Source organism: Ceratotherium simum, chromosome 30 (genome assembly GCF_057802395.1).
Source record: "Ceratotherium simum simum isolate JZ-2026a chromosome 30, ASM5780239v1, whole genome shotgun sequence".
Lineage (NCBI taxonomy): Eukaryota > Metazoa > Chordata > Mammalia > Perissodactyla > Rhinocerotidae > Ceratotherium > Ceratotherium simum.
The window spans coordinates 14734885-14757833 of NC_141929.1; the positions used below are offsets into that span (position 1 = coordinate 14734885).

The window sequence follows — 22949 nt, forward strand, 5'->3', positions numbered from 1 at the left end:
ATGGGACAAATTCTATCTTCCCTTCCTCTTTTGTATTGCTCTTGTTGGTCACAAGACCCCAACCACTTTTTCCTCCCAATGGTAAAGAGGGGTAAGATCTGGGATCTGGGGTGGGCTTAGGAAGGAAGGAGATATTTGGCCTACTTTGGTGTGAGACTGCAGGGTGCCTATAGCCAAAGCAAGAGGTGTTCTCTCTGTGCTTCATCTGAGATCTTGCTGGGTTAAAGTTATAGCGTGCTCAGTCATTGGCATTGTTCGCTGTGCATATGTTGCCCACAGGAAGCAGCCTGGCCAGGAGCAGGATTCAGTGTTCCTGGATCCTGTGCCATATCCCATTGCACCGTGATTTCCAGATAACACTATTCACCTCAGGATCCCGGACCAAACTCAGGGAGACCAGAAGTTTAAAGCTGCACACCCTCTTCCAGGCAGGCATGCCTTAGAAGTCTTGAAGGAAAAATAAGGCTGAAGACACTAGAGGAAGTTCTAAGGTCCCCAAGGAAGCAGTCCAGCCATGTCAGCTAGACATTTCACGGCAGAGGGCTTGTTACAGACAAAGGTCTTTTAAAGGGTGCTGTCCAGTCTGAGTGTTCAGTACCTGGTAGACAGGCTTCGGCCAACAGGCCATAAGGAATGCCAGCAGGGTGGTCTGTTGGGTCTCGGTCAGAGATGTCGATAGCTATGAACTCCTCACACCTTCCCACAGGGTCAGCCATGCAGTCAACAGTGATGACCTGCATTCCTCCAGGAGGGATGGAGCCAAACCCAGGGTACACGGTGAACATGCCATGGGTGAAGCGAGCCTGCAGGAAAGGGTGGAAGAGGCAGGAGGGGTGGAACAGAGTGGGTGACAGAGTCTGAGCCTTTCCACCAGAGTCGTGAGTTGGTGTCAAGAGGGACTGGTGGGGCCTCTCCCCACAGGCTCTCTCTGGGCTCCAGCTCTTCTCCTGGAGGCAGCGAGGCCCTGGGGAGTCTTAAGGGATGGGATCTCTCAGGGCTTCTTTCCATGCACATTCCTTCTGACCAATCATGACAGATTGGGGTTTAAGGGAACAGACATATTCCACATAGTACAACACTTACCCAGATGGGCATCTACCTGCAGAGGGGTGCAAATGGAGCAGTGGGTAAGATTACCGACTTTTGAGTCAGATACTCCAGGATTTGAATCCCAGCCCTGCTATGTATTAACTGTTTGACTTTGGACAAGTGACTTCTCTGAGAATCAGTTTACCCATAAAATGGGGCTAAAGCCCCTACCCTCAGATCACTGGAGGCTCAATGAAAGAATGTGTATGAAGCACTTAGCATAGCATCTGGCACAGAATTAGTGCTCAAAAAATGGGATATTATCATGCACTCCTCTGATTCTTAGGAGCTTCCTGCCTCTTCTTCTCCCCCCAGCTTTATTGAGATATGATTGACATATTACATGTGTAAGTTTAACACAATGTGATGATTTGATACCTGTATATATTGCAAAACGACTACCACATAAGGTTAGCTAACACATCTATCACATCTTCAATGCAGATGTGATGGCTGGAGCTACAGTAGCCATCTTGGAACCATGAGGAAACATGAAGAGAGTTACAAACATCAACAAGCCTCTAAACCAACACCAGCAACTGCCTACCTTATTTAAATATATCCTACTTCTTTAGACCATTAATATTGGATTTTCTTTTATTTTCAGCAAAACACAATTCCAATGTACAAACTAAGCACCTCCTCCTCTGTGAAGCCTTCAATGACTTTTAATAGCTGCAAGGAAGAGTAGGACTTCATTCCACCATCTTTCTGGAGCCTCTCCCTCCATACACAATTATAGTATTCACCACTTTGCCTGTCAATTGCTTATTCATCCTCTTCCTTTTATAAGTGTCTAAAATATTTCCTCTACATCCATTTAGAACCGTATCAGACTTTTTCTTTAATTGAGAAACATAATTTAGAAAACCCAAGAGGAGAAGGAAAGTCTATTGAATTTACCCACGTAATTGCTTGCCATGTTTTTTCTTCCTTCTGATGTTCCACGATTCCTTCTTTCATTATTTACTTTCTGTTTAGAGAACTTCCTTTAGCCATTCTTTTAGGAGAGATCTGCTGGTGGCAAATTATTTTAGTTGTCCTTCATTTGAGAATGTTTTGATTTTCCATTCATTTCTGAGGGATATTTTTGCTGGATATAAAGGTCTGGGTTCACAGTTATTTGCTTTCTGCACTTGTAAAATGTTGTGCCACTTCCTTCTGGCCCCTATGGTTTTTGATAAGAAATCTGCCATCATTCAAATAGTTTTCCCCCTATATGTAAAGTGTCATTCCTCTCTCACTGCTTTCAAAATTTTTTGTCTTTACTTTTTAGAAGTTTGACTATAATGTGTGTTGGTGTGGATTTCTTTAGGTTTATCCTGTTTGGGATTTGCCCAGATTCTTGAATCTGTAGGTTTGAATCTGCCAAATTTGGGAAGTTTTCAGCCATTATTTCTTTGAGGACCTTTTCAGCCCCATTCTATTTCTTGTCTTTCTGGAACTCCAATGACAGGGATATTAGATTTTTTGTTATAGTTCCACAGGTCTCTGAGGGTCCGTTCATTTTTTTTTCTAGACTCAAATAGACTTTCAATAGACTTAAAACAGAGTCTATTTTCTCTCTTGTTTAGATTGGGCAGGATAATGGCCTCCCAAAGATTTCCATAACCTAATCCCTGGAACCTGTGAGTATGTTGCCTTACATAGCACAGGGACTTTGTTGACATGATTAAATTAAGAACTCGAGATGGGGAGATTATCCTGGACCCAATGTAACCACAAGGGTCCTTAGAAATAGAAGCAGCAGTCATAAAAGAGAGGGAGATGTGACTGTGAAAGAGGCTGGAGTAATGGGATGTATCCACCATTGCTGGGTTTGAAGATAGAGGAAGAGAATCATGAACTAAGAAATGCGTGTGTCCTGTAGAAGCTGGAAAAGGTAAGGAAATGAATTCTCCCCTAAAGTCTCCAGAAAAGAATGCAGCCTTGCCAATATCTTGACTCTAGCCCAGTGAGACCTGTGTCAGACTTCTGATATACAGAACTATAAGGTAAACAATTTGTATTCCTTTAAGCCACTAAGTTTGAGGTAATTTGTTATGGGAGCAATAGGAAACAGATACAGAAATTTCTGTTGTTCTGTCTTCAAGTTCATTGATTCTTTCCTTGTTCCCTCCATTCTGTTGTTGAACCCACCCATTTAATTTTAAATTTTGGTTATTTATTTTTTCAGTTACAAAATTTCCATTTGGTTCTTCTTTATATCTTCTCTTTCTTTGCTGAGACTTACTATGTTTTCATTTCTTCCAAGTATGTAATTGCTCTTTGAAGCATTTTTATGTTGGCCACTTTAACATCTTTGTCAGATAATTCTACCATCTCTGTCATCTCAGTGTTGACATCTATTGCCTGTCTATTTTCATTCAGTTTGAGATCTTCCTAGTTCTCAGTATGTTGAGTGATTTTCAACTGAAATCTGGAATTTCTGGATATTATATTATCAGACTCTGGACCTTATTTAAACCTTCTGTTTGAGCTGGCTTTCTCTGACACTATCCTGGCAGGGTAAGGGAGGGCACTGCCTCATTCCCACCAGGTGGGGGTGGTAGTCCAGATTCCCCATTCAGACTTCTCACTACTGCCAGGCAAGGTTGGGAGTTCCAGTTCCCCACTATTCCTCGACTGATACCTCCCAGGAGGGGAGGGGCAGGAGTGCCTCGTGACTTTTTTGTTGATGCCTGGGGTAGGGAGGTCCACTGTGGGGAGGGGAGGGATGTCTCATTACCACTGGGTTGGGGTAGAAGTCAAGGCTTCCCATGTAGTATCTCCACTGACAGTGGTGGAGGTGGTGAGGAGTAATGAACGTCCTGGCTCCTTATTGGGCTTTCTTGGACACCACTTTGGTGGTGGTGGGGGTGGGGGTTGAAAACATCTCATTATAGCCTGGATAGGGTGGAAGTCTAGGCTCCCCATTAACCTTTGCTAGCAGGGGTGGGGTAGATTTTTTTGTTGTGTTTGACTGTAATAGAACAGTTCTTATGTGAAAGTTTTCTGCCTTGCTAGGCTGCTCTTGGTCTTTTCGCTAACGGGACAAGTCTATTTTGGGGGCTTTTTTGGGTCTGTGACTGTTGATGTTTCTGGGTTGCTGGCTTCTTCAGCACCCACTCTGGGATATATGAGGCAAAAAGGAAACTCAGGGAACTCACCACCATGATGTTTGTTGGGTCCCAAGGACCCTAGCTGGTCTGATTTTTTTCTCTCCACCTTTCGGTCTTCTGTGTTTGTTTCGTACATAATGTCTAGAGTTTTTAGTTGTACTTAGGAAGAATAGGGAAAAGTATATTTACTTCATCTTCTCAGAAGCAGAAGTCTTCAAATGTCCTTTTATTTAAGCCAGTCTGAATGGGCTTCTGTTTCTTATAAACAAATGATTCTTGATTAAAATATATATGAAGACTTGAAACAATTTTTAGGCAGTGAGGAGCCAGTGAAGGTTTCAAAGCAAAAGAGGATATCCAAATTAAAAGTCACAACACCTTGTCTTGAAATGAAAGTGATCTTTCAATATAACTATTTAATATTCCTGCCACAGTAGATTCAAATCCTGCTATCCTAGGGAGGTATATGTTGCAAGAACTAGTTGGGAGGTGGCCTTCCAGGGTTTCTGTAAACAAGGAAAAGGGCACTCACCTGGTTTGTGGTGGTTACTTCTTTCTGAGCAGAGTCGGAGAGCTTGGTAGCTTTGGAAGGTCCAGTCTTGTAGAAGTTCTCGCTTTCCCGGGATCTCGCCTGTCTAACATGGCTGGCTCTGATGAAAGAAGCAAGCATACAGTCTCAGGTTGGGGTGGTGTCATTAAACACCTGTCTGTCTGCTTGCAAAGTCCCTTCTCCTAGGAATGGGGGAAAGGGCTCTTCTTTGCCCCAGAGGGCATCAGGGTAGCACAGTTAGCTTCTTCATCATTAGCCAAACTCATTTAACAATTGTAAGAAAACTATGCAGTAATTGTACTTATTAAATATGATTCATAAAGACATTGAAAATTACTGAAAGAAAATAATAATTTTTAAATCTTTACTTGAGTTTACTGGAAAGCAGTGTGTGGAAAATTATTGGCAGACATCAAAATTTTACCTGATCTCATTTAAAAATGAAATGGCAAATAGATTAAATTCTGTCCTTTTTCTTCACATTTATAGTCATGATGTTGTTAAGACTTAGTTTAAGCAAGAGCACAAGCACAGGTATCGGTAACTGTTCCCCTCACGTGATGCTAGTTTCCCCAATAATTAGTTTGTCTAGAGACCAGTTCACCTAAAATATTCAAATGTATTTGAGATGCAAGCAATCTTAAACTTTTGAGAGTTTTATATATTTGAGCATTTGCTTGTTTAATGACCAGATCAAATGAAGTTCAACCCCCTTTTGAGTGTTTTGCATGAATTTGTGCGTGCTAAAATGAAAAATTAGAATTAAAAACAATTTAAAGCAAAACACAATTAAATTATAATCACTATAAAAGAATATTATTAAATTATTATAGGATAAACGATAAAAAAAATCATGTTGAAATTAAATTTGGAAGAAAGAGACTTTAGACAGTTTAACCAAAAATTACTTAGTATATTCAAACTTCGCCAAAATGGAAGACGATATCCATAAAAATATAAAACAATTACAAACAGTGTAAAGCTGCATGTCTGATTTAAAACAATTAACTAGAAACTCAATTTTAAATTAATGGATAATTAATTAATTAGTAAGTCAAGACAAAGTGCCTTGGGAATTGGTAAAACCATCCCTAATTTGCCAAAAAAGAATATGACAATCAAATAAAAGCCAAAAAGCACTCAAAAAGGTCAATTGTTTTGGTGTATTGATTGAGAGCCACCTTTTGAAGAATACAAAGTTTTGCTGTCGGAACAACTATGAAGTTAGCTGTCGTGGTAAAGTGTCTTCGTGGGGAGAAGGTAGTAACAGTCCTGGTAGACTGAAGGCATCACCATGCTTTCTCTAGTTCACATTTCCAGGATATCCTTTGCCATTCCCCATCATGAAGCACAGCTATTGTGAGATAATAGAAAATATATGTATATTGGTCTCTGCCCCAGTTCCTGGCACAGAGCTCCTGAAACCCTTGTAAATTCCTAAGTGATAAGAGTACTAGGAGCATCTATTGTTCTAATATTTGGCTTTTGACCTTGGTTCCTGACACAGGGCTCCTAAAACTCTTGGAATTTCCTGGATGATAAGAATGTTTTTTGTTCTAATGAGGTGACTCTGGGTCGGCTCCTAGATGGGGGCTGGTCACCAGAAAAACCAAGCCATGATTAGAAGCTTGGCATTTTCAACCCTACCCCCCATTCTCTAGAGAGGGGAGGGAGCTGGAAATGGAGTTAATAATTGATCATGCCTATGTGAGGAAGCCTTCATAAAATCCCAATAGTACTGGGGTTTGGAGAGCTTCCAGGTTGGTGCCACATACTGGGAGGGTGATACACTCCAATTCCATGGTGCTCAGGACACTCCCAGACCACACTCTATGTATCTCTTCATCTGGATGTTCATCTGTATCCTTTATCACATCCTTTAATAAACTAGTAAACTTAAGTAAATGTTTCCCTGAGTTCTGTGAGCTGTTCTAGGAGATAATCGAATTCAAGGGGAAGGAGGTCCTGGAAACCTCTGATTTGTAGCCAAGTTGAACAGAAGTTGTGGGTAACCTGGGGACCTACTACTTGCAATTGGCATCTGAAGTGAGGGCATTCTTGTGGCACTGAGCCCCTAACCTGTGGGGTCTGATGCTATATCTCCAGGTAGATAGTGTCAGAATTGGGTTAAATGGTAGGACACCCAGCTGGTGTTGCAGAATTGCTTGGTGTGGAGAAAAATACCCAACCATCTAGGGTCAGAAGTATTGTGAGTATGGTAGTAGTGTGAGTGTAAAGGAGAATTGGGCTTTTCCCAGCACAGCTATGATTTCTTTTGATTTAGCTTGCTGTTATAGTAGTCCCTTGACATCCTACAGAATGATAGACAGGGCAAAGACTTACCAGTAAGTCTTGCAGCACACTAGAAGTACGAGGACAACAGACACAATCCCAAGCAGAAGATTTTACTTTTGTTCAACTAAAATCTATCATATATTTGACAGCAGTTAGAAAATAAATGAAATCTGGAGTCAGAGATATGGGTTCAGAAATGAGATCTACTGGTGATTTCTTGCATAATCTTGGATGAATCATTTCTAAACCTTAGTGATCTCACCCATAAAAGGGGATTGGATTGAATTATATAAAATATATGACAGCTCTTTATAAAATATAAAGCACTAAGTAACCAGGGAGTGAATGGTCTGAGTTAAGTAAATACTTGTCTTACACTTTCTTTTGATGAGTGGGGCTCTGCCCTGTCAGCTTAGAAAGGGCGAACTTGAAGTCAGTAACACCTTGATTTTCTACGGTGAAGGTGGTGCTTTGACGAGTGCCACAGATCAAAGCCCCAAAGCTGATGCCAGAGGAGGGGTTGATGTTGTATTTGGAGAACACTGCATTCACAGAAAAACTAATTGAAGTGCTGCCAGTGATTTCTTCTCCTTCCGCCATACTGGGCTCAAAAACCTAGAAAGGAAAGAAGGATTGGGAAGATGTCAGCCACTGGCATAGCTCCAGGATTCCTGTGACTGTCTACTTCATTCTCTATCTTTGTCATTGACATAAAGCCAAGTTCTTTATTTCATTCTCTTCATATTATTGCATCAGCAATAATATTAGCAAGCACTAACATAGAGCTTACTATGTACCAGCCATGGATTAGCATGGACCAACTTTGCCTCCTGTTTACACTTCCCCACTTTTCTTTTGCACTTGATGATTAAACTCAGCTTCCTTGTCTCTGGTGCTCCCCAAAGACTAGGGGCCACATTTCCTCTCTGGCACTCTCAATTTCTGATGACTTTGCACACCTCCCACTGACCTACCCATGCCTGCTAGTTGAGGGCCCTGGTGTAGTCTCTGGTTGCCACCCAGGCCAGCCCTCCCTTTTCCTCCTGGAGCATGGGTTATACCATGTACTCTTTTCGACACAAGTCTCACAATCCTGCCATTGAGTGAGTTTTCCCTTTGAACTCTCTTACCTTACAGTGCAGAATTTCCTGGTGCTCAATCTTCACTTCCTTTTTTGCACGAAAGAACACCTGAACATTTGTGGGCTTGTCCGTTGTGGTCAGTAAACCCTTCTTGGGTTGGACTGAGATCACGGAATTTTCATTGGTCCATAAAGAGTCCACAGAAAAGCTGAAAGACAAGGTAAAAAGTCAGCTTAAGTCATTATCTAGGGAACCCAAGATACTAGAGAGGAGACTCTAGACTGTTAAGTGCTTGCCATGTCTGCGGTCCTGTTTAACCACTATGCCTAGCAGTGTCCACTGTGCTTTGTGCACTGTGACCACCCCTCCATAGCCAGGACTGACTGGCCAGCAATTGATGCTTGAGGCAGATAGCCATCTCCGGCCTGTGGTCAAGAGGTGCCTTTGCAGGAGATCTCTGTCCAACAGGGGCACTTGATGGTGGATAAGGACCAACTAAATTAATTCATCTCTCTCTGTCTGTTTCTCTCTCCCTGTCTCTCTCTCACTCTCTTTCTCTCACTCTGTCTCCCTCACCTCTCTGAGACTAAATGCACTTCACAGAGAAGGAAGAGTGATGCAGAAGCCAGGGGATCTAAGGAAGGAGAGAAAGTGGGGGGCGGGGAGGGCAGCGCAGAAGCCATGCAACAGAGGCACTTGGACAGGGAGGCCATGGCCCAAGGCGGGTGAGGTGAGAAGCCACTGAGAGAAACTGACTCATGAGAATGGCAGAGGGACTGGAGCAGCAGTGAGGAACTTAAGCTGAGGAGGGACATGTGGAGTTGCTGTGGGGATCCAACAGTCATCCCCATGCTCCAGAAGCCCTGGCTGCTCCATTGCTGCATGCCTGGTGCTTGTGCTCCCTCACTGCCCTGCACATCCTTTCAATGAACCCTGATCACCTATTCCAACCCGAGGGCGACTCTGTCCCATGCAACCTAAAAGAGCAGAGCTAATGCCCTGTCATAATCTAAAATGAAACTCACAAATGGGCAAGAATCCATTCAGCACTAATTCCAAAGGGGCAGTGGCTCTCTTCTGATTTGTTTAGCTTTTATGTATGTTTATTTATTTCAATTTATGGTTCTAAGTAATGGTAGTATTGAGGTAGGACCTTTCTAATTTCAGCATTCTTTTAGCTGAAATGAAACTATCATGAATACACTGAATTTCTTCCAAATCTGCAAAGGGGACGTCCCTTTATCAACTGTGAACTCTTCTGGGGAAAGGATGATCTTCCATAAAATAGACTAGCCATGGGCGCTAGCACTGCCACCGAGGGTTGTGTGATCCCGCCTAAGTGACCTCCTCCCTCCCCCCACCCAACGCCAACCTTTCCTCTCTGAAGAATCTCCTTTATTTAACGTTTCATTTTTAATCTCAAGAGATGAGCACAGCTGGAGCTCTATTCCACCAGGCCGTGATTTGGATTCTATGATACAGTGGTTCTTAAAGTTAAAAAAGAAAATTGGAAAATCCCTTCTTCACATGAAATCTTATGAGAACATGAACTTACGAAACAGATAGGAGCCAAAAGGAGGGCAGGACAGCTTGAGGTCAGGTTCCCCCATCTCCATTCTCTTCCTCCACCCCCAGGACCTTCCCTCACCCCAGTATCTCCTCCTCCCAACGTTTCTCCCTGAGTCTCTTCCCCCACACCCAGACTGCTGGGGCTCCAGGTGCATTCAGAGGGCCCTTAAGGGTCCCTGTAAAGCCTCAGAATTGAAAGCAGTATGAAAATCTCTGCTCTCTTAGCAGTTGGAATTCCATTCACTCAAAGCCAAGAGAGGCTAAAAGCAAAGATGGTTCTTATGATTTCCTTGATTGATTTTTTTTTTTTAATCTTCCAGACAACACTCTTCTCCCTATGTGTGGATGTGAAGGACCACATGCCCAATGATTTTCAGGTTACCTGAACATGATCTCGTATTTCCCACGGTTCTTCAGTTGCAGGGACTGCTTCACCTCCTCCATGACCCTCACAATCCCAAAATCGAGGTGTCTTTCAGATCCTGCAGAGGCCAAGGGCCGGGGTGGGGAGGGGTGAGTGGGCATGGGAGATAGAAGCAGGGGAACTCCCTATTGAAGTTCACATGGAAAATCCATGGTAACAGTTTCAGAGAATTTGTTTTCTGAAAACACTGTGGCTAGGGAAAGCTCTCATAACTGAGTCTTAGCAAACAAACCACAGACACTGCTCTTGCACCCAGTTCAATGGGGCGGCTCCCTCTGGCTTCCATCCTAGGACCACTGTCCTTCCGTTCACGTCTCCCATTAGCTAATACTTCCCGTATTTAAAAAAAATTTTGTATCAAGTGTATAATATACAGAGTTGGGATAGTACATATAAATTTACATTGTTTTACTTAGCATTACATCATAAGCATGTCCCCACATAATTAAAAACTCCTCATAAATGTGATCTTAATAATATACCATGATATGGCTGTTCCATAATTTACAATATTATTCAATATTACAATACTATTCAATTACAATATTATTAATAATATTCCATTATTGATAGATGTTTAGATTATTTCCAATCTTCCATTATTATAAATAATGCTGCAATAAATATCTTCGTACATAAGACTAATGACATCTAGGCAAACATGTAGCTCTAACATTCCATAAATCTTGCTAAGAAGGAGACCTATCAGAGGAAGGAGGGATAGTGGAGAACTGCACGCTAAATGGAAGGATCTAACTTGGGTGTTAGGGCAGTGTGAGGGGCAGACTAATGCCGCCTCCAAAAAAGATGTCCACATGCTAATCCCTGGAACCTGTAAATATGCTAGTTTACATGGCAAAGGGGAATTAAGGTATCAGATGAAATTAAGGTTACTAATCATCTCACTTTAAAATAGGGAGATTATCCTGGATTCTCTGGGTAGGCCCAATATAATCACAAGGGTCCTTAAAAGGGAAACAGAAGTGGGAGAACCAGAGAGATGGTAGTGTGAGAAGGACTTGATCCAACATTGCTGGCTTTGAAGATGGAGGAGGGGGACCTTGAGCCAAGGAATGTGGGTGGCTTCTCGAAGCTGGAAAAGGCAAGGAAATGGATTCCCTCCCAGAACTTCCAGAAAGGAATGCAGCCCTGCCAACACCTTGATTTTAGCCCCGTGAGATCCATTTTAGACTTCTGTAAAATAATAACTGTATTAATAAACTGTAAAATAATAAATTTGTATTATTTTAAGCCACAAAGTTTGTGGCAATATGTTATGGCAGTGATAGAAAACTAATACAGTCAGGGAGATAGGTACTCACACTCAGATGACTGCTCAGAAAAGAACTTTGCAAATTTGATATTTATAACCACCCCTTTTCGTCTCTAGTTGAAGTTAAGATTCGTAGTAACGTTGCTAACATCCCACTGGGGCTTGCATTACTATTTACTGAAATTCCACCCCCCGCCCCAACAATCACTAGTCTTCCTCTACACAAGAAATACACTGCACTAAAAGATGTGACTTCTAAACACCCTTTCCTCAAAGTGGTCCACAGACCTTTGGGGAAGGAGATGTCTAAGGCGATGTCGTAGGACTCTGCAAAGATCAGGATATTTTCAATTTGAACAACACCAACAAGATTATCTGCATCTAAAACCTGTTGAGATAAGAGAAATTCTTCAGTAAAAGCATGAACCACGAGGTGCTTGGAGCCTGAACTATGTAATATGCAGTGGGAATCATGACGAAGGCAATACGGCACGGAAGATTCTAAAGAGTATTTAGCATTTGTCTTCACTGAGCATTTGATAGGATTAGTGTTTGTGATAACACACTTTGGGGAATGCTGGTGTAGACACTCCATATAAAAAGAAGGAAAAGGGACTGCATTTTCCATCTTGTCCACTTAACTGGGTTTAAATTATTTGCACGATTGTCGCTACATTACTGAAGTTTGGGCTGCGAGTATGCATCACGGGAAAGTGTTCTTTGGAACTTTTAAGCCAAATAAACCCGAAGAGCATTTTTCTGACAGTTGAAGTGGAAAACTTATATATTCTTAATCATACTTACTCTACTAATGTTATAAATCTGAATTGTTCTGTTCTTTGTTTCTGATTCAACCCGTGAGAAAAGTGCTAGATTTTTCATATAAAATAAGTGTTTAATGTTTCTTTTTTGTTTTCAAATGTCTTATTTACATGAACATCATTACTATTAAAGTTGGAAATATAGATATATTAAAAAAAGGCAAACACCCCAGCCTCCAGTTGCTCACTGTCCCCTCCGTTGTCATTTCTGGTGGTAATCCCTCCCTTACTGTCCTGAGGAACATCTGAACTGCTCTCAGCTGTCAGCTGGACCCAACTGTTGACTCTTGAGACCAAGGAGGGGGCAATAAAGGGTCCGTTTGTCAAGGAGAGTTGCCACTGGGCAGTGGGTGTGTCTTTCCTGCGTCTGCCTGGAGACCACCTGCCTCTCTGCTGAAGCTTCAAGTTGGAAAACTAAGTCACCAACTCCCTGTTACTTGTGCTTCGGGTGCCTAGCGGGAAATTTGCAGCTGTCACCAAAGTCAAGTTTTAATTTAGAGTTTCCATCTTTTCTTTCATCAAATATTTTGCCAGTGTTTCACAGAACAAATAGCACCGATTTGAGTTTTACCTTATTTTTGTTGCTCACCCTGAGAGAGAAGACAACAAGAAGGGCTGGCAGCAGGAGGGAAAAATAGGACATAGAACTTGGATTATCAGCTCCAGGACTTATATAGTACTCTTCTACTGATAGATACCAAAACTGGAGGCATGTTTATTACCTAAATGGTTTACATTTACTTTTTTTTTTTAACCTGAAAAGGTTGTCAGCAAGTATAATTTGGTTTATTCTGAAACAAGTTAGGTTCGCTTTCCTGGTGTGTGTTGGGAGTTGGGGGGGACTTTAATTCCATAGTGGAATCTGCGTACCCAGAGCATTCTATTTCCTTTGCTTCCCCACTGGGGGGGGGGGGATTATATTTTGTAACTGAGGAAAACAGGAAGGACAATTTAAGAGGTACACAAATAAAACGAAATGAGTTCACCAGAGTGCTTTCCAAAGGGACTGGAAAGCAAGGCATTTCCTGGGGTAGTTGTTGAAGGAATACAATCTGGGGAAGAGAAGACTTAGACCACTTTGGGGGGCCTGAAGGAAGACTCACTGTGTCTGCCTTGCTGGAACACATAGGGATGCCATGTCAGTTGTTAAAATGCAGAAATGTTTCCATACCAGTTGGTAAGCAGCTGTCACAATGACCTCTCCAGGTGTCCCCTTGCTGCTTGTCTCCCGCCCCTGCCTCCCCACCATGGAGACAACTGGACTCCCCATGATCCAGCAACTAAAGGATGAAGTTGGCACAGCTAGGACCCTACCTCAGCCATGTGGCCTGCGTTCACTGTGCAGAGATCTGTGTCTGTGTAGAGAGTGGTGTTAAAAATGTTGACTATCACCTCTGGGCTTCATACACATTTGTGGATTGAATGAATCTATCAACATCTGTTTTTAGCTATCTGAAGGACTGTCATGGGTAGGTGATAAGAGAGATTAAATCCATTGACTGGCTCCAAAAGGTAGAAACAGGATTAATTTGTGTAAGTCACAGGGAGAAATCTGAACTCAACCCAAGGAAGAATTAACTGTCAGACCTGCTCAAAGGAAGATAGGTTGCCTGGAGTGTTGGTAAGCTTTCTGTCTCTGGAGGTATTCAAAGAGAAGCTTGGATGACCTCTTGATGGTTGAAGAATCAATTCAAGCATCAAAAGTCAGTGACATTCATTCATTCATTTTACAGATTCTACTGAGCGCCTTCTATGTCCAGGCCTGTGCTAGACACTGGGGATATGATGGCGTAGTGGGTTGAATGGTGGCCCCCAAAAAGGTATGTCCATGTCTTAACCCCTGGAACCTGTGTACGTGACTTTATTTGGAAAAACAATCTTTGCAGATGTAATTAAGTTAAAGATCTTGAGATGAAATCATCCTGGATTCTCTGGGTGGGCCATAAATCCAATGACAAGTGTCCTTGTAAGACACAGAAGAGGAGAAGACACGGGCATAGAAGAAGGCCATGTGAAGGTGGAGGCAGAGATTGGAGTGTGTGGTGACAAACCAAGGAACACCTGCAGCCACCAGAAGTTGAAAGAGGCAAGGAAGTGTTCTTCCCTAGAGCCTTCAGAGGGAGTGTGGCCCTGCGGTCACCTTGATTTTGGACTTCTGGCCTCCAGAACTGTAAGAGAATAAATGTCTGTTCTTTAAATCAGTCAGTTTGTGGTCATTTGTTACAGCAGCCCTAGGAAACTAACACAAATGATGAACAAGTCAGGGGAGATCTCGTCCCGATGGAGTTCACGTTAGAAAGGAAAAAAGAGAGAGGATAACGTCCGAAAGGGGTAGGTGCTCTGAAGGATAGAAGACAGGGTGAGTGATTGCACATAAGAGGGGATTCCCTCGATGGGATGATTAGGGGAACTCATTTGACGCAGTGCTGTTTAGTGGACCCCACAGAGCCTGGGGACAACATTCCTGGCAGGGGTGCTGCAAGGCTGGGGGCCTGAGGCAGGAAAAAGCCGAGATACCACGTGACAGGAACCACTGAGTGAGAGCAAGGGAGGAGGGAGATGTGGATACAGAGGCAGGCAAGGCCTCAGAAGCAGGGGAGGACCTGAGCTTTCTTCTTATTGCAATGGGAAGCCAGCAAAGTGCTTTAGGAAGGAGAATGACTGAGAGCGTAAAGATCCCTCTGGACACTGTGGGGAATGAGAAGAGGGAAACCAGTTAGGAAGCCTCTGCAGAAGTCAGGTGAGAGATGCTGCAGGAGGCCTGGATGAGGGTGGTGGCGGCAGTCTAGACAGAGAAGTGGATGGGCAGGAGACACATTGGAGATGGAACTCACAAGACTTGTTGGAGAACTGGGTGGGAGAGGAGGCTGTCAGCAAAAGCGGGGAATCGAGGATGATTCCCAGGTGTCTATCGGGAGCAACTGGGCAGAGGGTGATGTTTACTGAGATGGGAATTTGAGGGGTGACTGGGTTTGGGGATGTGAAATCAGAAATCTAAAGCTTACCTAGGGACAGCAACACATTCATTAATTCATTTATCTGATCATTCACTCCACATTGATTGAATGCTCTGTTCTTGGCACTGGGAACTCAGTCATGAACAAGACTGCCTTTATGGAACTTACAGTATGTGCACAGCAAGATGTTGTGGGTTGTGGGTTGTCAATCAGGGATCAGATGGTAGTGTGTAACAGGGAGACCTGGCTTAGTGTGTGTGTGTGTTGATAGTGTGTGTGTCAGGGAACCCAATGTGTATACATTTTGATGACCAAGTCTGAAGACGTGTGAAGCCTCACCTCCAACCGAATCGCCTTCTTGATGTTGACAGGTTTAGAGGGTTGGAAGTACACTCTCAGGCTATACTCAGCATTGGGGCTGATGGTCCCCTGCATCATGGACATGGTGAAGTCATCACCCAGGTGCTCCAGGTTGGTGATCCGCCAGGCCACAGGCAGGGGTGTGATGTTGCGGAGGTGAACTATCTTGGATTCTTTTCTGCAGAGACCAAAAGAAATATTTTCCAGTTTCAAATGATTTTGATTTATTACCGCAGGTCAGAAAAAGCACTTCTGATGATTTCAGTTATAGCTTAGTTCACTAATCAGTATTTATCAGGAATGGGGCCTGGTAATGATGATCAAGGAATGCAGGATACATATCATAACAATATGCTTTCTCAGTAGCCCCCAAAATAAACATTCTCTATCTAGAATAATATAGTTCCAGTGAATGAATATGTGAGTTCTAGTGTTCTCTGTTTGTACTCTAATTTCTAGAGCAAAGATTCCTAACCTTTTAGGGTAATGGACTGCTTTGAGAATCTGGAAAATGCTAGTCCTCCTTCTGAGAAAAATGCAAATATGCACACACTTTGGCTGTTGATCTTAGGGGGCTCCTCAACCCTGCTGAAGTCCAGACACTGAACTCAAGTTACCAACCTGTGAACTCAACCATCCTGGTTTGCACAGGACTGGAAGTTTCCCAGGACGTAGGACTTTCAGTGCTAAAACCAGGAAAGTCCTGAGCAAATCAGGATGAGTTGGTCACCTAGAACTAAATGTTCTTTAAATTCCATTCCAGTCCTAGTATCATCCAGAACTCTACCTGCGCAACAAGAGCCGGTCAAAATGCAATTGCCTGGGGTCCAGCTCCAGTTCTGGGCGAACCCCCTGGCAGCTTAATTTAAAGACAGCTGGCTTTGGGTTATCCTTGATGCAGCAGACAATGCTGTCGTTAAAGACACCAACTGCAGTAGGGTAGGCCCATACGTTTAGCACCTAATGGAAGAGTCAAAACAAGGTACATTTATGCCGAGGATGCCAAGGCCTCAAATTTCCCCAGAAAGCCTTGCCCTGGTAGACTTGTTTCCATGGGACTGTACCTGCTTCTCATTGGGTTTCAGAATCATGTTGCTAGGCTCCAGGAAGTAGGTGCTTGCTTTGACATCATTCTGAAAACAGAAGAACACCTCCACGACCGCTGGGGAATTGTTCAGGATTGTCAGTGTCTCCATGTTGCCTGGGAACAAGGATGACTTGTACCTGAAATGAACAAAAATTAGGGATGTGGATGTGAGGACTGACTGAGAGTTCACGTGGAAGAGGAGATGGTGAGGTGCAAGGCAATTCCAAAGGAGAGAGTGGTTACGCTGAGGCAGTGGCATGGAAGCTAAGAACACAGGCTTTGTAGTTGTGAAGACTTGCAGCTGTGACCTGACCTCCCCAAGCCTTGGTCTCCTCATCTCATCTCCTCAACAGATGATAATACCTGTTGGGATTCTATGAGTATTAAATGAGATAGTGTACTGAATGCTCTTAGGACAGCTGCAGATATCAAATGCCTAATAAATGGTAGTGATTATTATTGCAAAGAATTCTGAGAAATATGCAGCTCTGTTCTTCCTAATGTTTATATTCCCAGGAGAGATGATCATTTGAGTAACTTGTTATATCACATCTGTCTTACAGATGACTTCCTTCACCACCTTATCCTATACCTGCACATGATGTTACTGTGCCGACAAGGATTCATTTGGCATTGCTCACTGTTACAAGGCTGTTTCTGTTCCTTAGTATCTTAGGGAGAGATCCACAGAGTTGAGCACTGTGGGCATTGGAAGCTGCTCAGTTAATGGTACTGAACAGAAAAGGAACCACAGAAGGCCCAAGGAATGCCAATGAAGATGCACATCACCAGAAGTCATAGCAGGGATCCATAGTACCCAATGGTACCTAGAAACAGTCTGAAAAACTCTTTGGACAGGCTATGATGGAGGAAAGAAGGAGAATGAGTGTAGAAACCAAATCAGAGTCAGAGATACAGAGCACTCTCTGTGTAACAGCCAAAGGGGTGGTGGCCTTCACATCTAACCGGTAATCACCACCATCCAGCACTGTGCTAAGTTTCATGTGCATTATCCAGTTCTGTCTTCACAAATCTGTAGGTGAGTACTATTATTTTCCCATTTTGCAGATGAGGACATTGAGGCTCAGCAAGGTTTAAAAGAGTAAACAAATAATACGTGGTTGCCCTGGGCCTTGTTTCTGGGCCGCTGTAATCCCTCTCTTCCTGGACCACTGTTGCCTGGCCCCAAATCCTGGTTAATTCCTGCGGTGTCCCAAACACATGCCTCTCTGAATGGCCATGATTTCCCTGACTCCCACTCCCAGGTTGCTCTATACATCATGTCCATCAACCTGACTCCCACTCCTTCTCTCTCCTAAGCCCTTCTACTGGGTCTTGAAGATCCTCTCCATCTTCAAATGCTCTTCATCTTCCCTTTCTAGTCCAGCGTCTCAGGAAATAAACTAAAGGTATTAATGGAACAGAGAACAAAGAGGGCTCGTTAGTTCTACCAGGTAAGCATAGAAATAAACACTCTCTACTTATTACAATAAATGCTAGATTGAATGAAGACATGGTTAGACCTTGGTTCCAGTTTTGGTCTCATTTCCTTGCCTATACAATAAGAAATTTGTATATAACCGAAAAAACTGGTGTCACTAAAAATTTATGATCATCAGCCTCACCTGGGCCCCTAATTCTGCCTGATAATTTTAATTTATTTCTCTAATATCCCCCCTCTCCCACTTTCCACAAAAACTGTTTCATACCTTCTCCATTTTCTCAATATTTTTATCTTCCTTTCACTTCCCTCACTGTTAGAGATGACCTCACATCATTCATCATGGAGAAAACAGACAGCGGCATGGGAACTTCCTCATCATTCCAACCAAATCTGTAAACTTACCTGCACCTGATGCCATCTCACCTTCCTCCTTCCTAGTATGAGATGATGGTCCCTCTTCCTGGCAAAGGCCAGCATCTCCATATCCCATTGTGTTGTCTCAGGGAGCTATACCACTGATGGCCCTTACTTCCTTCTGAAACTCCAACCTCTTCCTCCTTACTTCCCCGTGGCATCCAAACATCAGGAGAACAACAGTGTAGGAGCAGCCTTCCCTGGACTCCATGTCTCCCTCCCATCCTTGACTCCCTCCACATCTCTTCACAGCCAAGCTTTTCCAAAGACCTATCTTCACACCCTGTCTCCATTCTCTCACCTACTGACTCTTCAACCCACTTTACTTGGGCTTCATTCTCAGAAATCCCCCAAAAGCGCTCCTGCTAAGCCCCCTATAACCTCCATGTTGTTGAACTCTGTAGATGTTGATGTCCTCATCTTTCTGCCTTCTTTGCGGCATTCAACGTAGCTGACCACACCTTCTTCTCATGGCTCCATGACACCACCCTTTCGTGGTTTCTACCAATAGCTCTGGCTCTCTTTCTCATCTCCTTTGCTGGCTTCTCCTCTTGTGAATGGAGTTCTTTGAGGCTCCATCCGTGGTCCTTCTCTCCTAAGTGTGTACTCTCTTCCAAGATGATCTCATCCATGCCCATGGCTTTTTTTTCTTTTTTTAAAATTTTTTATTTATTTATTTTCTTCCCCCAAAGCCCCACTGACAGCCCCAACTGAAAGCCCAGTAGATAGTTGTATGTCATAGATGCACATCCTTCTATTTGCTGTATGTGGGATGCGGCCTCAGCATGGCCGGAGAAGCGGTGCGTCGGTGCACGCCCGGGATCTGAACCCGGGCCACCAGCAGCAGAGCGCGCGCACTTAACTGCTAAGCCATGGGGCCAGCCCATGCCCATGGCTTTTGTTGTCTTGAAGACAGACTCTCCTCTGAGAACCAAAACCATAGAGACTATTCCATGCTTGATGTGGCTACTAGCTATATCTCCCAAGGATTTCAAACTCAACACATCCCAAAGTGATCTCTTGGTCCTACCCTTCCCCACCAAAACCTGGTCCTCTTCCAGGCTTTCCCATCTGGGAAAATGGCACCCCCATTCATCTGGGTGCTTAGCAGAAACTTAGGGCACAAGAACCCAGTTCTCCTGATTTGTGGTTCAGGGCTAACTGCTACGTCTACACAGGAACCTGCTTGTACTATTCATGAGTCCAACTCAGTAGTCTGAAATCTGCTTTGAAATAATGGAACACTTACCTATCTCTTGATTTTCCACAAAGCAGTGGCCCGAAGTAAAACCTGTCCATGCTCATAATATACTTCTTGAAGATGGCCTTATTTGTCTTCATGTCCATCTTCCACTGAGGGAATACCACTCTGAACACAGGGGAGGAAGGGAAGAGGAGAGGCTATCTGAATGGAAATTCAACACCGCCACTTGATGTTTACATGAACCCAATGCTCTCTGTTCAGCAAAGGGTCCAGGTGTCTGGAGACAGAAGGACTCTTAATTTGAGGACTTCAGTTGAGCCTTTCTTCCCGTTCCTTCCTTCTCCCCAACCCTGAGTGAAGATAGTACAATTTGAACTTAAGAAAAAAGATTCCCAGTGGTGTCTTTCATAATGAGGGGCTGATGACAGAGCTGAGTTGGATTTCCTGTTCCAGTGTACCCAGCTAGAAAACTTCCTGAGAATCCCCATGGAAAACTAGTTCTGGTGGATATTAGCTAGCTTTTGAGTTCTTTGTCCAATGTGGCCCCTTGGTGAGAGTTGCAAAAAAGCTCCCCTTGGTGGACAGCTATAAAAGGCCCCTTTCCCTAGGGGAGTTGCCTCACTAGCTTGCTCATCCAGGTGCTTTTATGTGGTGCATAAGGGACAGAGTGGTGTTTGGTAGCTCAGAAAAACACCTGCCCATGGAAATTCATACGTATATTGAAATTATGGGATAAAAAATCCTACAGGAAATATAAAATCAGTTTAAATTTGCTTAATAGTTAAATAAGCAAACTAACTTGCCAGAGGAAGACTTTTCCCCCCTCTTCATCCCTATTAACATTTTCTTAATCAGTCTCATGTCATTCCTGGCTTAGTCAATGTCAAAGACATGGAAGCCAATACAGCAAGAGGTCTAGAATGCTGTCCCAGTCCACATTAGTATTAAGATTCACCTTGTTCAACATACCATGGGAGAAAACTAACATGTATCTGTCAACTTGTTCTTTTAAAGGAAAATACACTTACTTTGGGTCTTGGCAAATGTATGGGTAAGTACAGATGCCTTGGCATTTGAGGTAGTAAGGGGAGCAAGTTCCAAGGATCTCAAAGTTAAAGACTTGCTCAAAGTTCCCGAGGTCATCAGAAGAGAAGTGCACTCTCAATGTAACCTCACCGTTGGCTGGCACGACCCACCGGAAATGATTTAGCCTGCAAATGACCACACAGGCATTTAAAGTGAGAATGCTTCCTTCGAGCCAAGAGAAGACAGGATTGTTGCCTGGGAGAAGTCCTGTCTTTCTGGGGTTAGGCATGGTGATCCACAGGGCCCCACAGGCAGGAGAGCCCTGTTCCCATCTGGTGCTGTGACAGCCACATCCTCGATTTGGGGCTTCAGCCTTCCCCTCCCTGGGTTATTTGGAGGCCCACCTGATGAATTTCTCCTGGGAGTGCTGTCCATAGAGGTTGTTCTGGTCTATGTCTGACAGGGGGGCAATGGTTCCAGAAGTTCCCCCAGAAAGACCCTTCCTGTTGAAGGCCATGAGACGTTTGTCCTTCTGAGTCTCCCGGGCCTGATCTGTTTTTTCTTTCACTTTCTGTCTGCTCGCTTTAGATGAGGTGGTCTGCTCCTCCTGGGCCTTAATTATAAATAAGCACGAGGTCTTAAGTACTCATTTTACATCTTACGCAAACAGAAGACATAGATGCCTACAACACGTCTGCAGTCTAGGGTGACGGTGCTGCGGGTTCAGGATGCTGGCGACTGCCTGGAGCAGAGTAGGGCCCAGCCTCATGTGTTGGTGAGAAGTCTAGTGCTTTTCTTGGCACCCCATTGCCTGAGAAGGAGGCCAAAATCCTGAGAAAGCTTGAAGCTGGCAGGGAGTGTGTTCCTATATTGCATTTTGTTGTGTTCTTTAGTATCTTTCAATTTAGACTCCTCACCCCCTCCCAATCACATTAACTTTTTGGAGAGACCAGATCCATGTTCTTACAGAATATTCTATAATCTGAAATTTTCTGACTATTCTCACAGTGCTATTTAACTTATTTCTTTATTCCCTGTATTTCCTGAAAACTGAAAATTAGGCTTAAAAGCTTGATTAGATTCATGGGGATGCTGTGTTCATTACACTCCATCACAATGGGGGACAAATAATGTCAGATCGATCCACGACTGTAGATGCAAAGTGTGTTCATGTGGCTAGGGTGGTGCCCGCCAGATGTGGTCACGATAAAGCGGACTTCTCCCTGTGCAGCTGGCCAGTCACCTGTGGGATGATGCTCTGGCTCAGAGTGAGTGTCTTGTTCCCCAACAAACTTTTGCTTTTTGTACCCATTGGCACTCCTTAATTAATTATTTCACTGAAGATAAAAGAATAGTGCTTTTCTAATTCTACCATTCTTTCTAAAATTTGAGCTGCCATTCTTCTAGAATGAAAAGCTTTCCTTTGTCATTTGGGGATGAACTAGAGTTCCTCCTAAAATGATAAGTTAAAGAATGTTTAACTCTTTCCTTTTAATGGCCAATTTTCAGAATAAGAGATTGGGGTAATAGTCACCTCTGTCAGTGGCAGTTTTTTCTTCTTTATCTTTTTTATTTGGACTCTGCTTGAGTAAGGCCTGCCCACCGATGCTACTAATCTCAGATGATGATTTTCTACTTACTTCTAAGTTGAAGTTTGGGGTAGACTCTGTCACCAAATTGTGCTGTAGCAAGGCCTACAGGTGATCTTATTTGCTGCTGATTTTATTTATTCTTTACTGATATGCATGGCTTGTAGGAGGCTGTGTGGAGAGATTCAGTTGGGCCACCATATTCCTCTGGGAATAAAAAGCTCCTTTATAGTTTTTAATACACATACCTTCTGCATATTATTGGTCAAATCTATTTTCCTTTGTGATTTATTCTATTAACTATGTATATATTTTCTTCTACTTTTACAGGATTTCATTTTGATTACTTATATTTTTAATCCAGCTGAAATTAATTTTATTGTATGGTGTCAGGTGAGGAGATACAAAGTAACTTTATCCAAAATATCCAACCTTCCCATCATAACTTCTTTAATAATCTGTCCCTTCTATAGTGGTGTATGTTCCCTTAACTTGTGTCTGTTGATTCTTATATTCTTATGCACTGTGTGAATTATCTTAGCTTCACAATACATTTGAATATCTTTTTAAAGAACCAGTTTTGCTTATTTTTTTCTTGCAGATGAGCTTCTGTTAAAGTAATGCAACAAGTTCCCTGAACCATCCATGGGGACTGGAAAGGCTG

At 43.2% G+C, this 22949-nt stretch overlaps 1 protein-coding gene across 2 annotated transcripts in view; it reads right to left on the minus strand.

The window, feature by feature from the left end:
* The window catches only part of HYDIN (HYDIN axonemal central pair apparatus protein), a 323416-nt gene that overhangs the window by 57829 nt on the left and 242638 nt on the right, over positions 1-22949 (minus strand). For both annotated transcript variants that reach the window (XM_004431814.3, XM_087419963.1), the window contains exons 47-58: positions 21101-21309; positions 20699-20881; positions 19716-19835; positions 16586-16745; positions 16309-16481; positions 15501-15699; positions 11672-11771; positions 10069-10168; positions 8166-8325; positions 7412-7650; positions 4723-4840; positions 599-803 (exon numbers count right to left, since the gene is read on the minus strand). In XM_004431814.3, the coding sequence (XP_004431871.2) occupies positions 599-803; positions 4723-4840; positions 7412-7650; positions 8166-8325; positions 10069-10168; positions 11672-11771; positions 15501-15699; positions 16309-16481; positions 16586-16745; positions 19716-19835; positions 20699-20881; positions 21101-21309 (1966 nt within the window). The remainder of the gene's footprint in view (positions 1-598; positions 804-4722; positions 4841-7411; positions 7651-8165; positions 8326-10068; positions 10169-11671; positions 11772-15500; positions 15700-16308; positions 16482-16585; positions 16746-19715; positions 19836-20698; positions 20882-21100; positions 21310-22949) is intronic.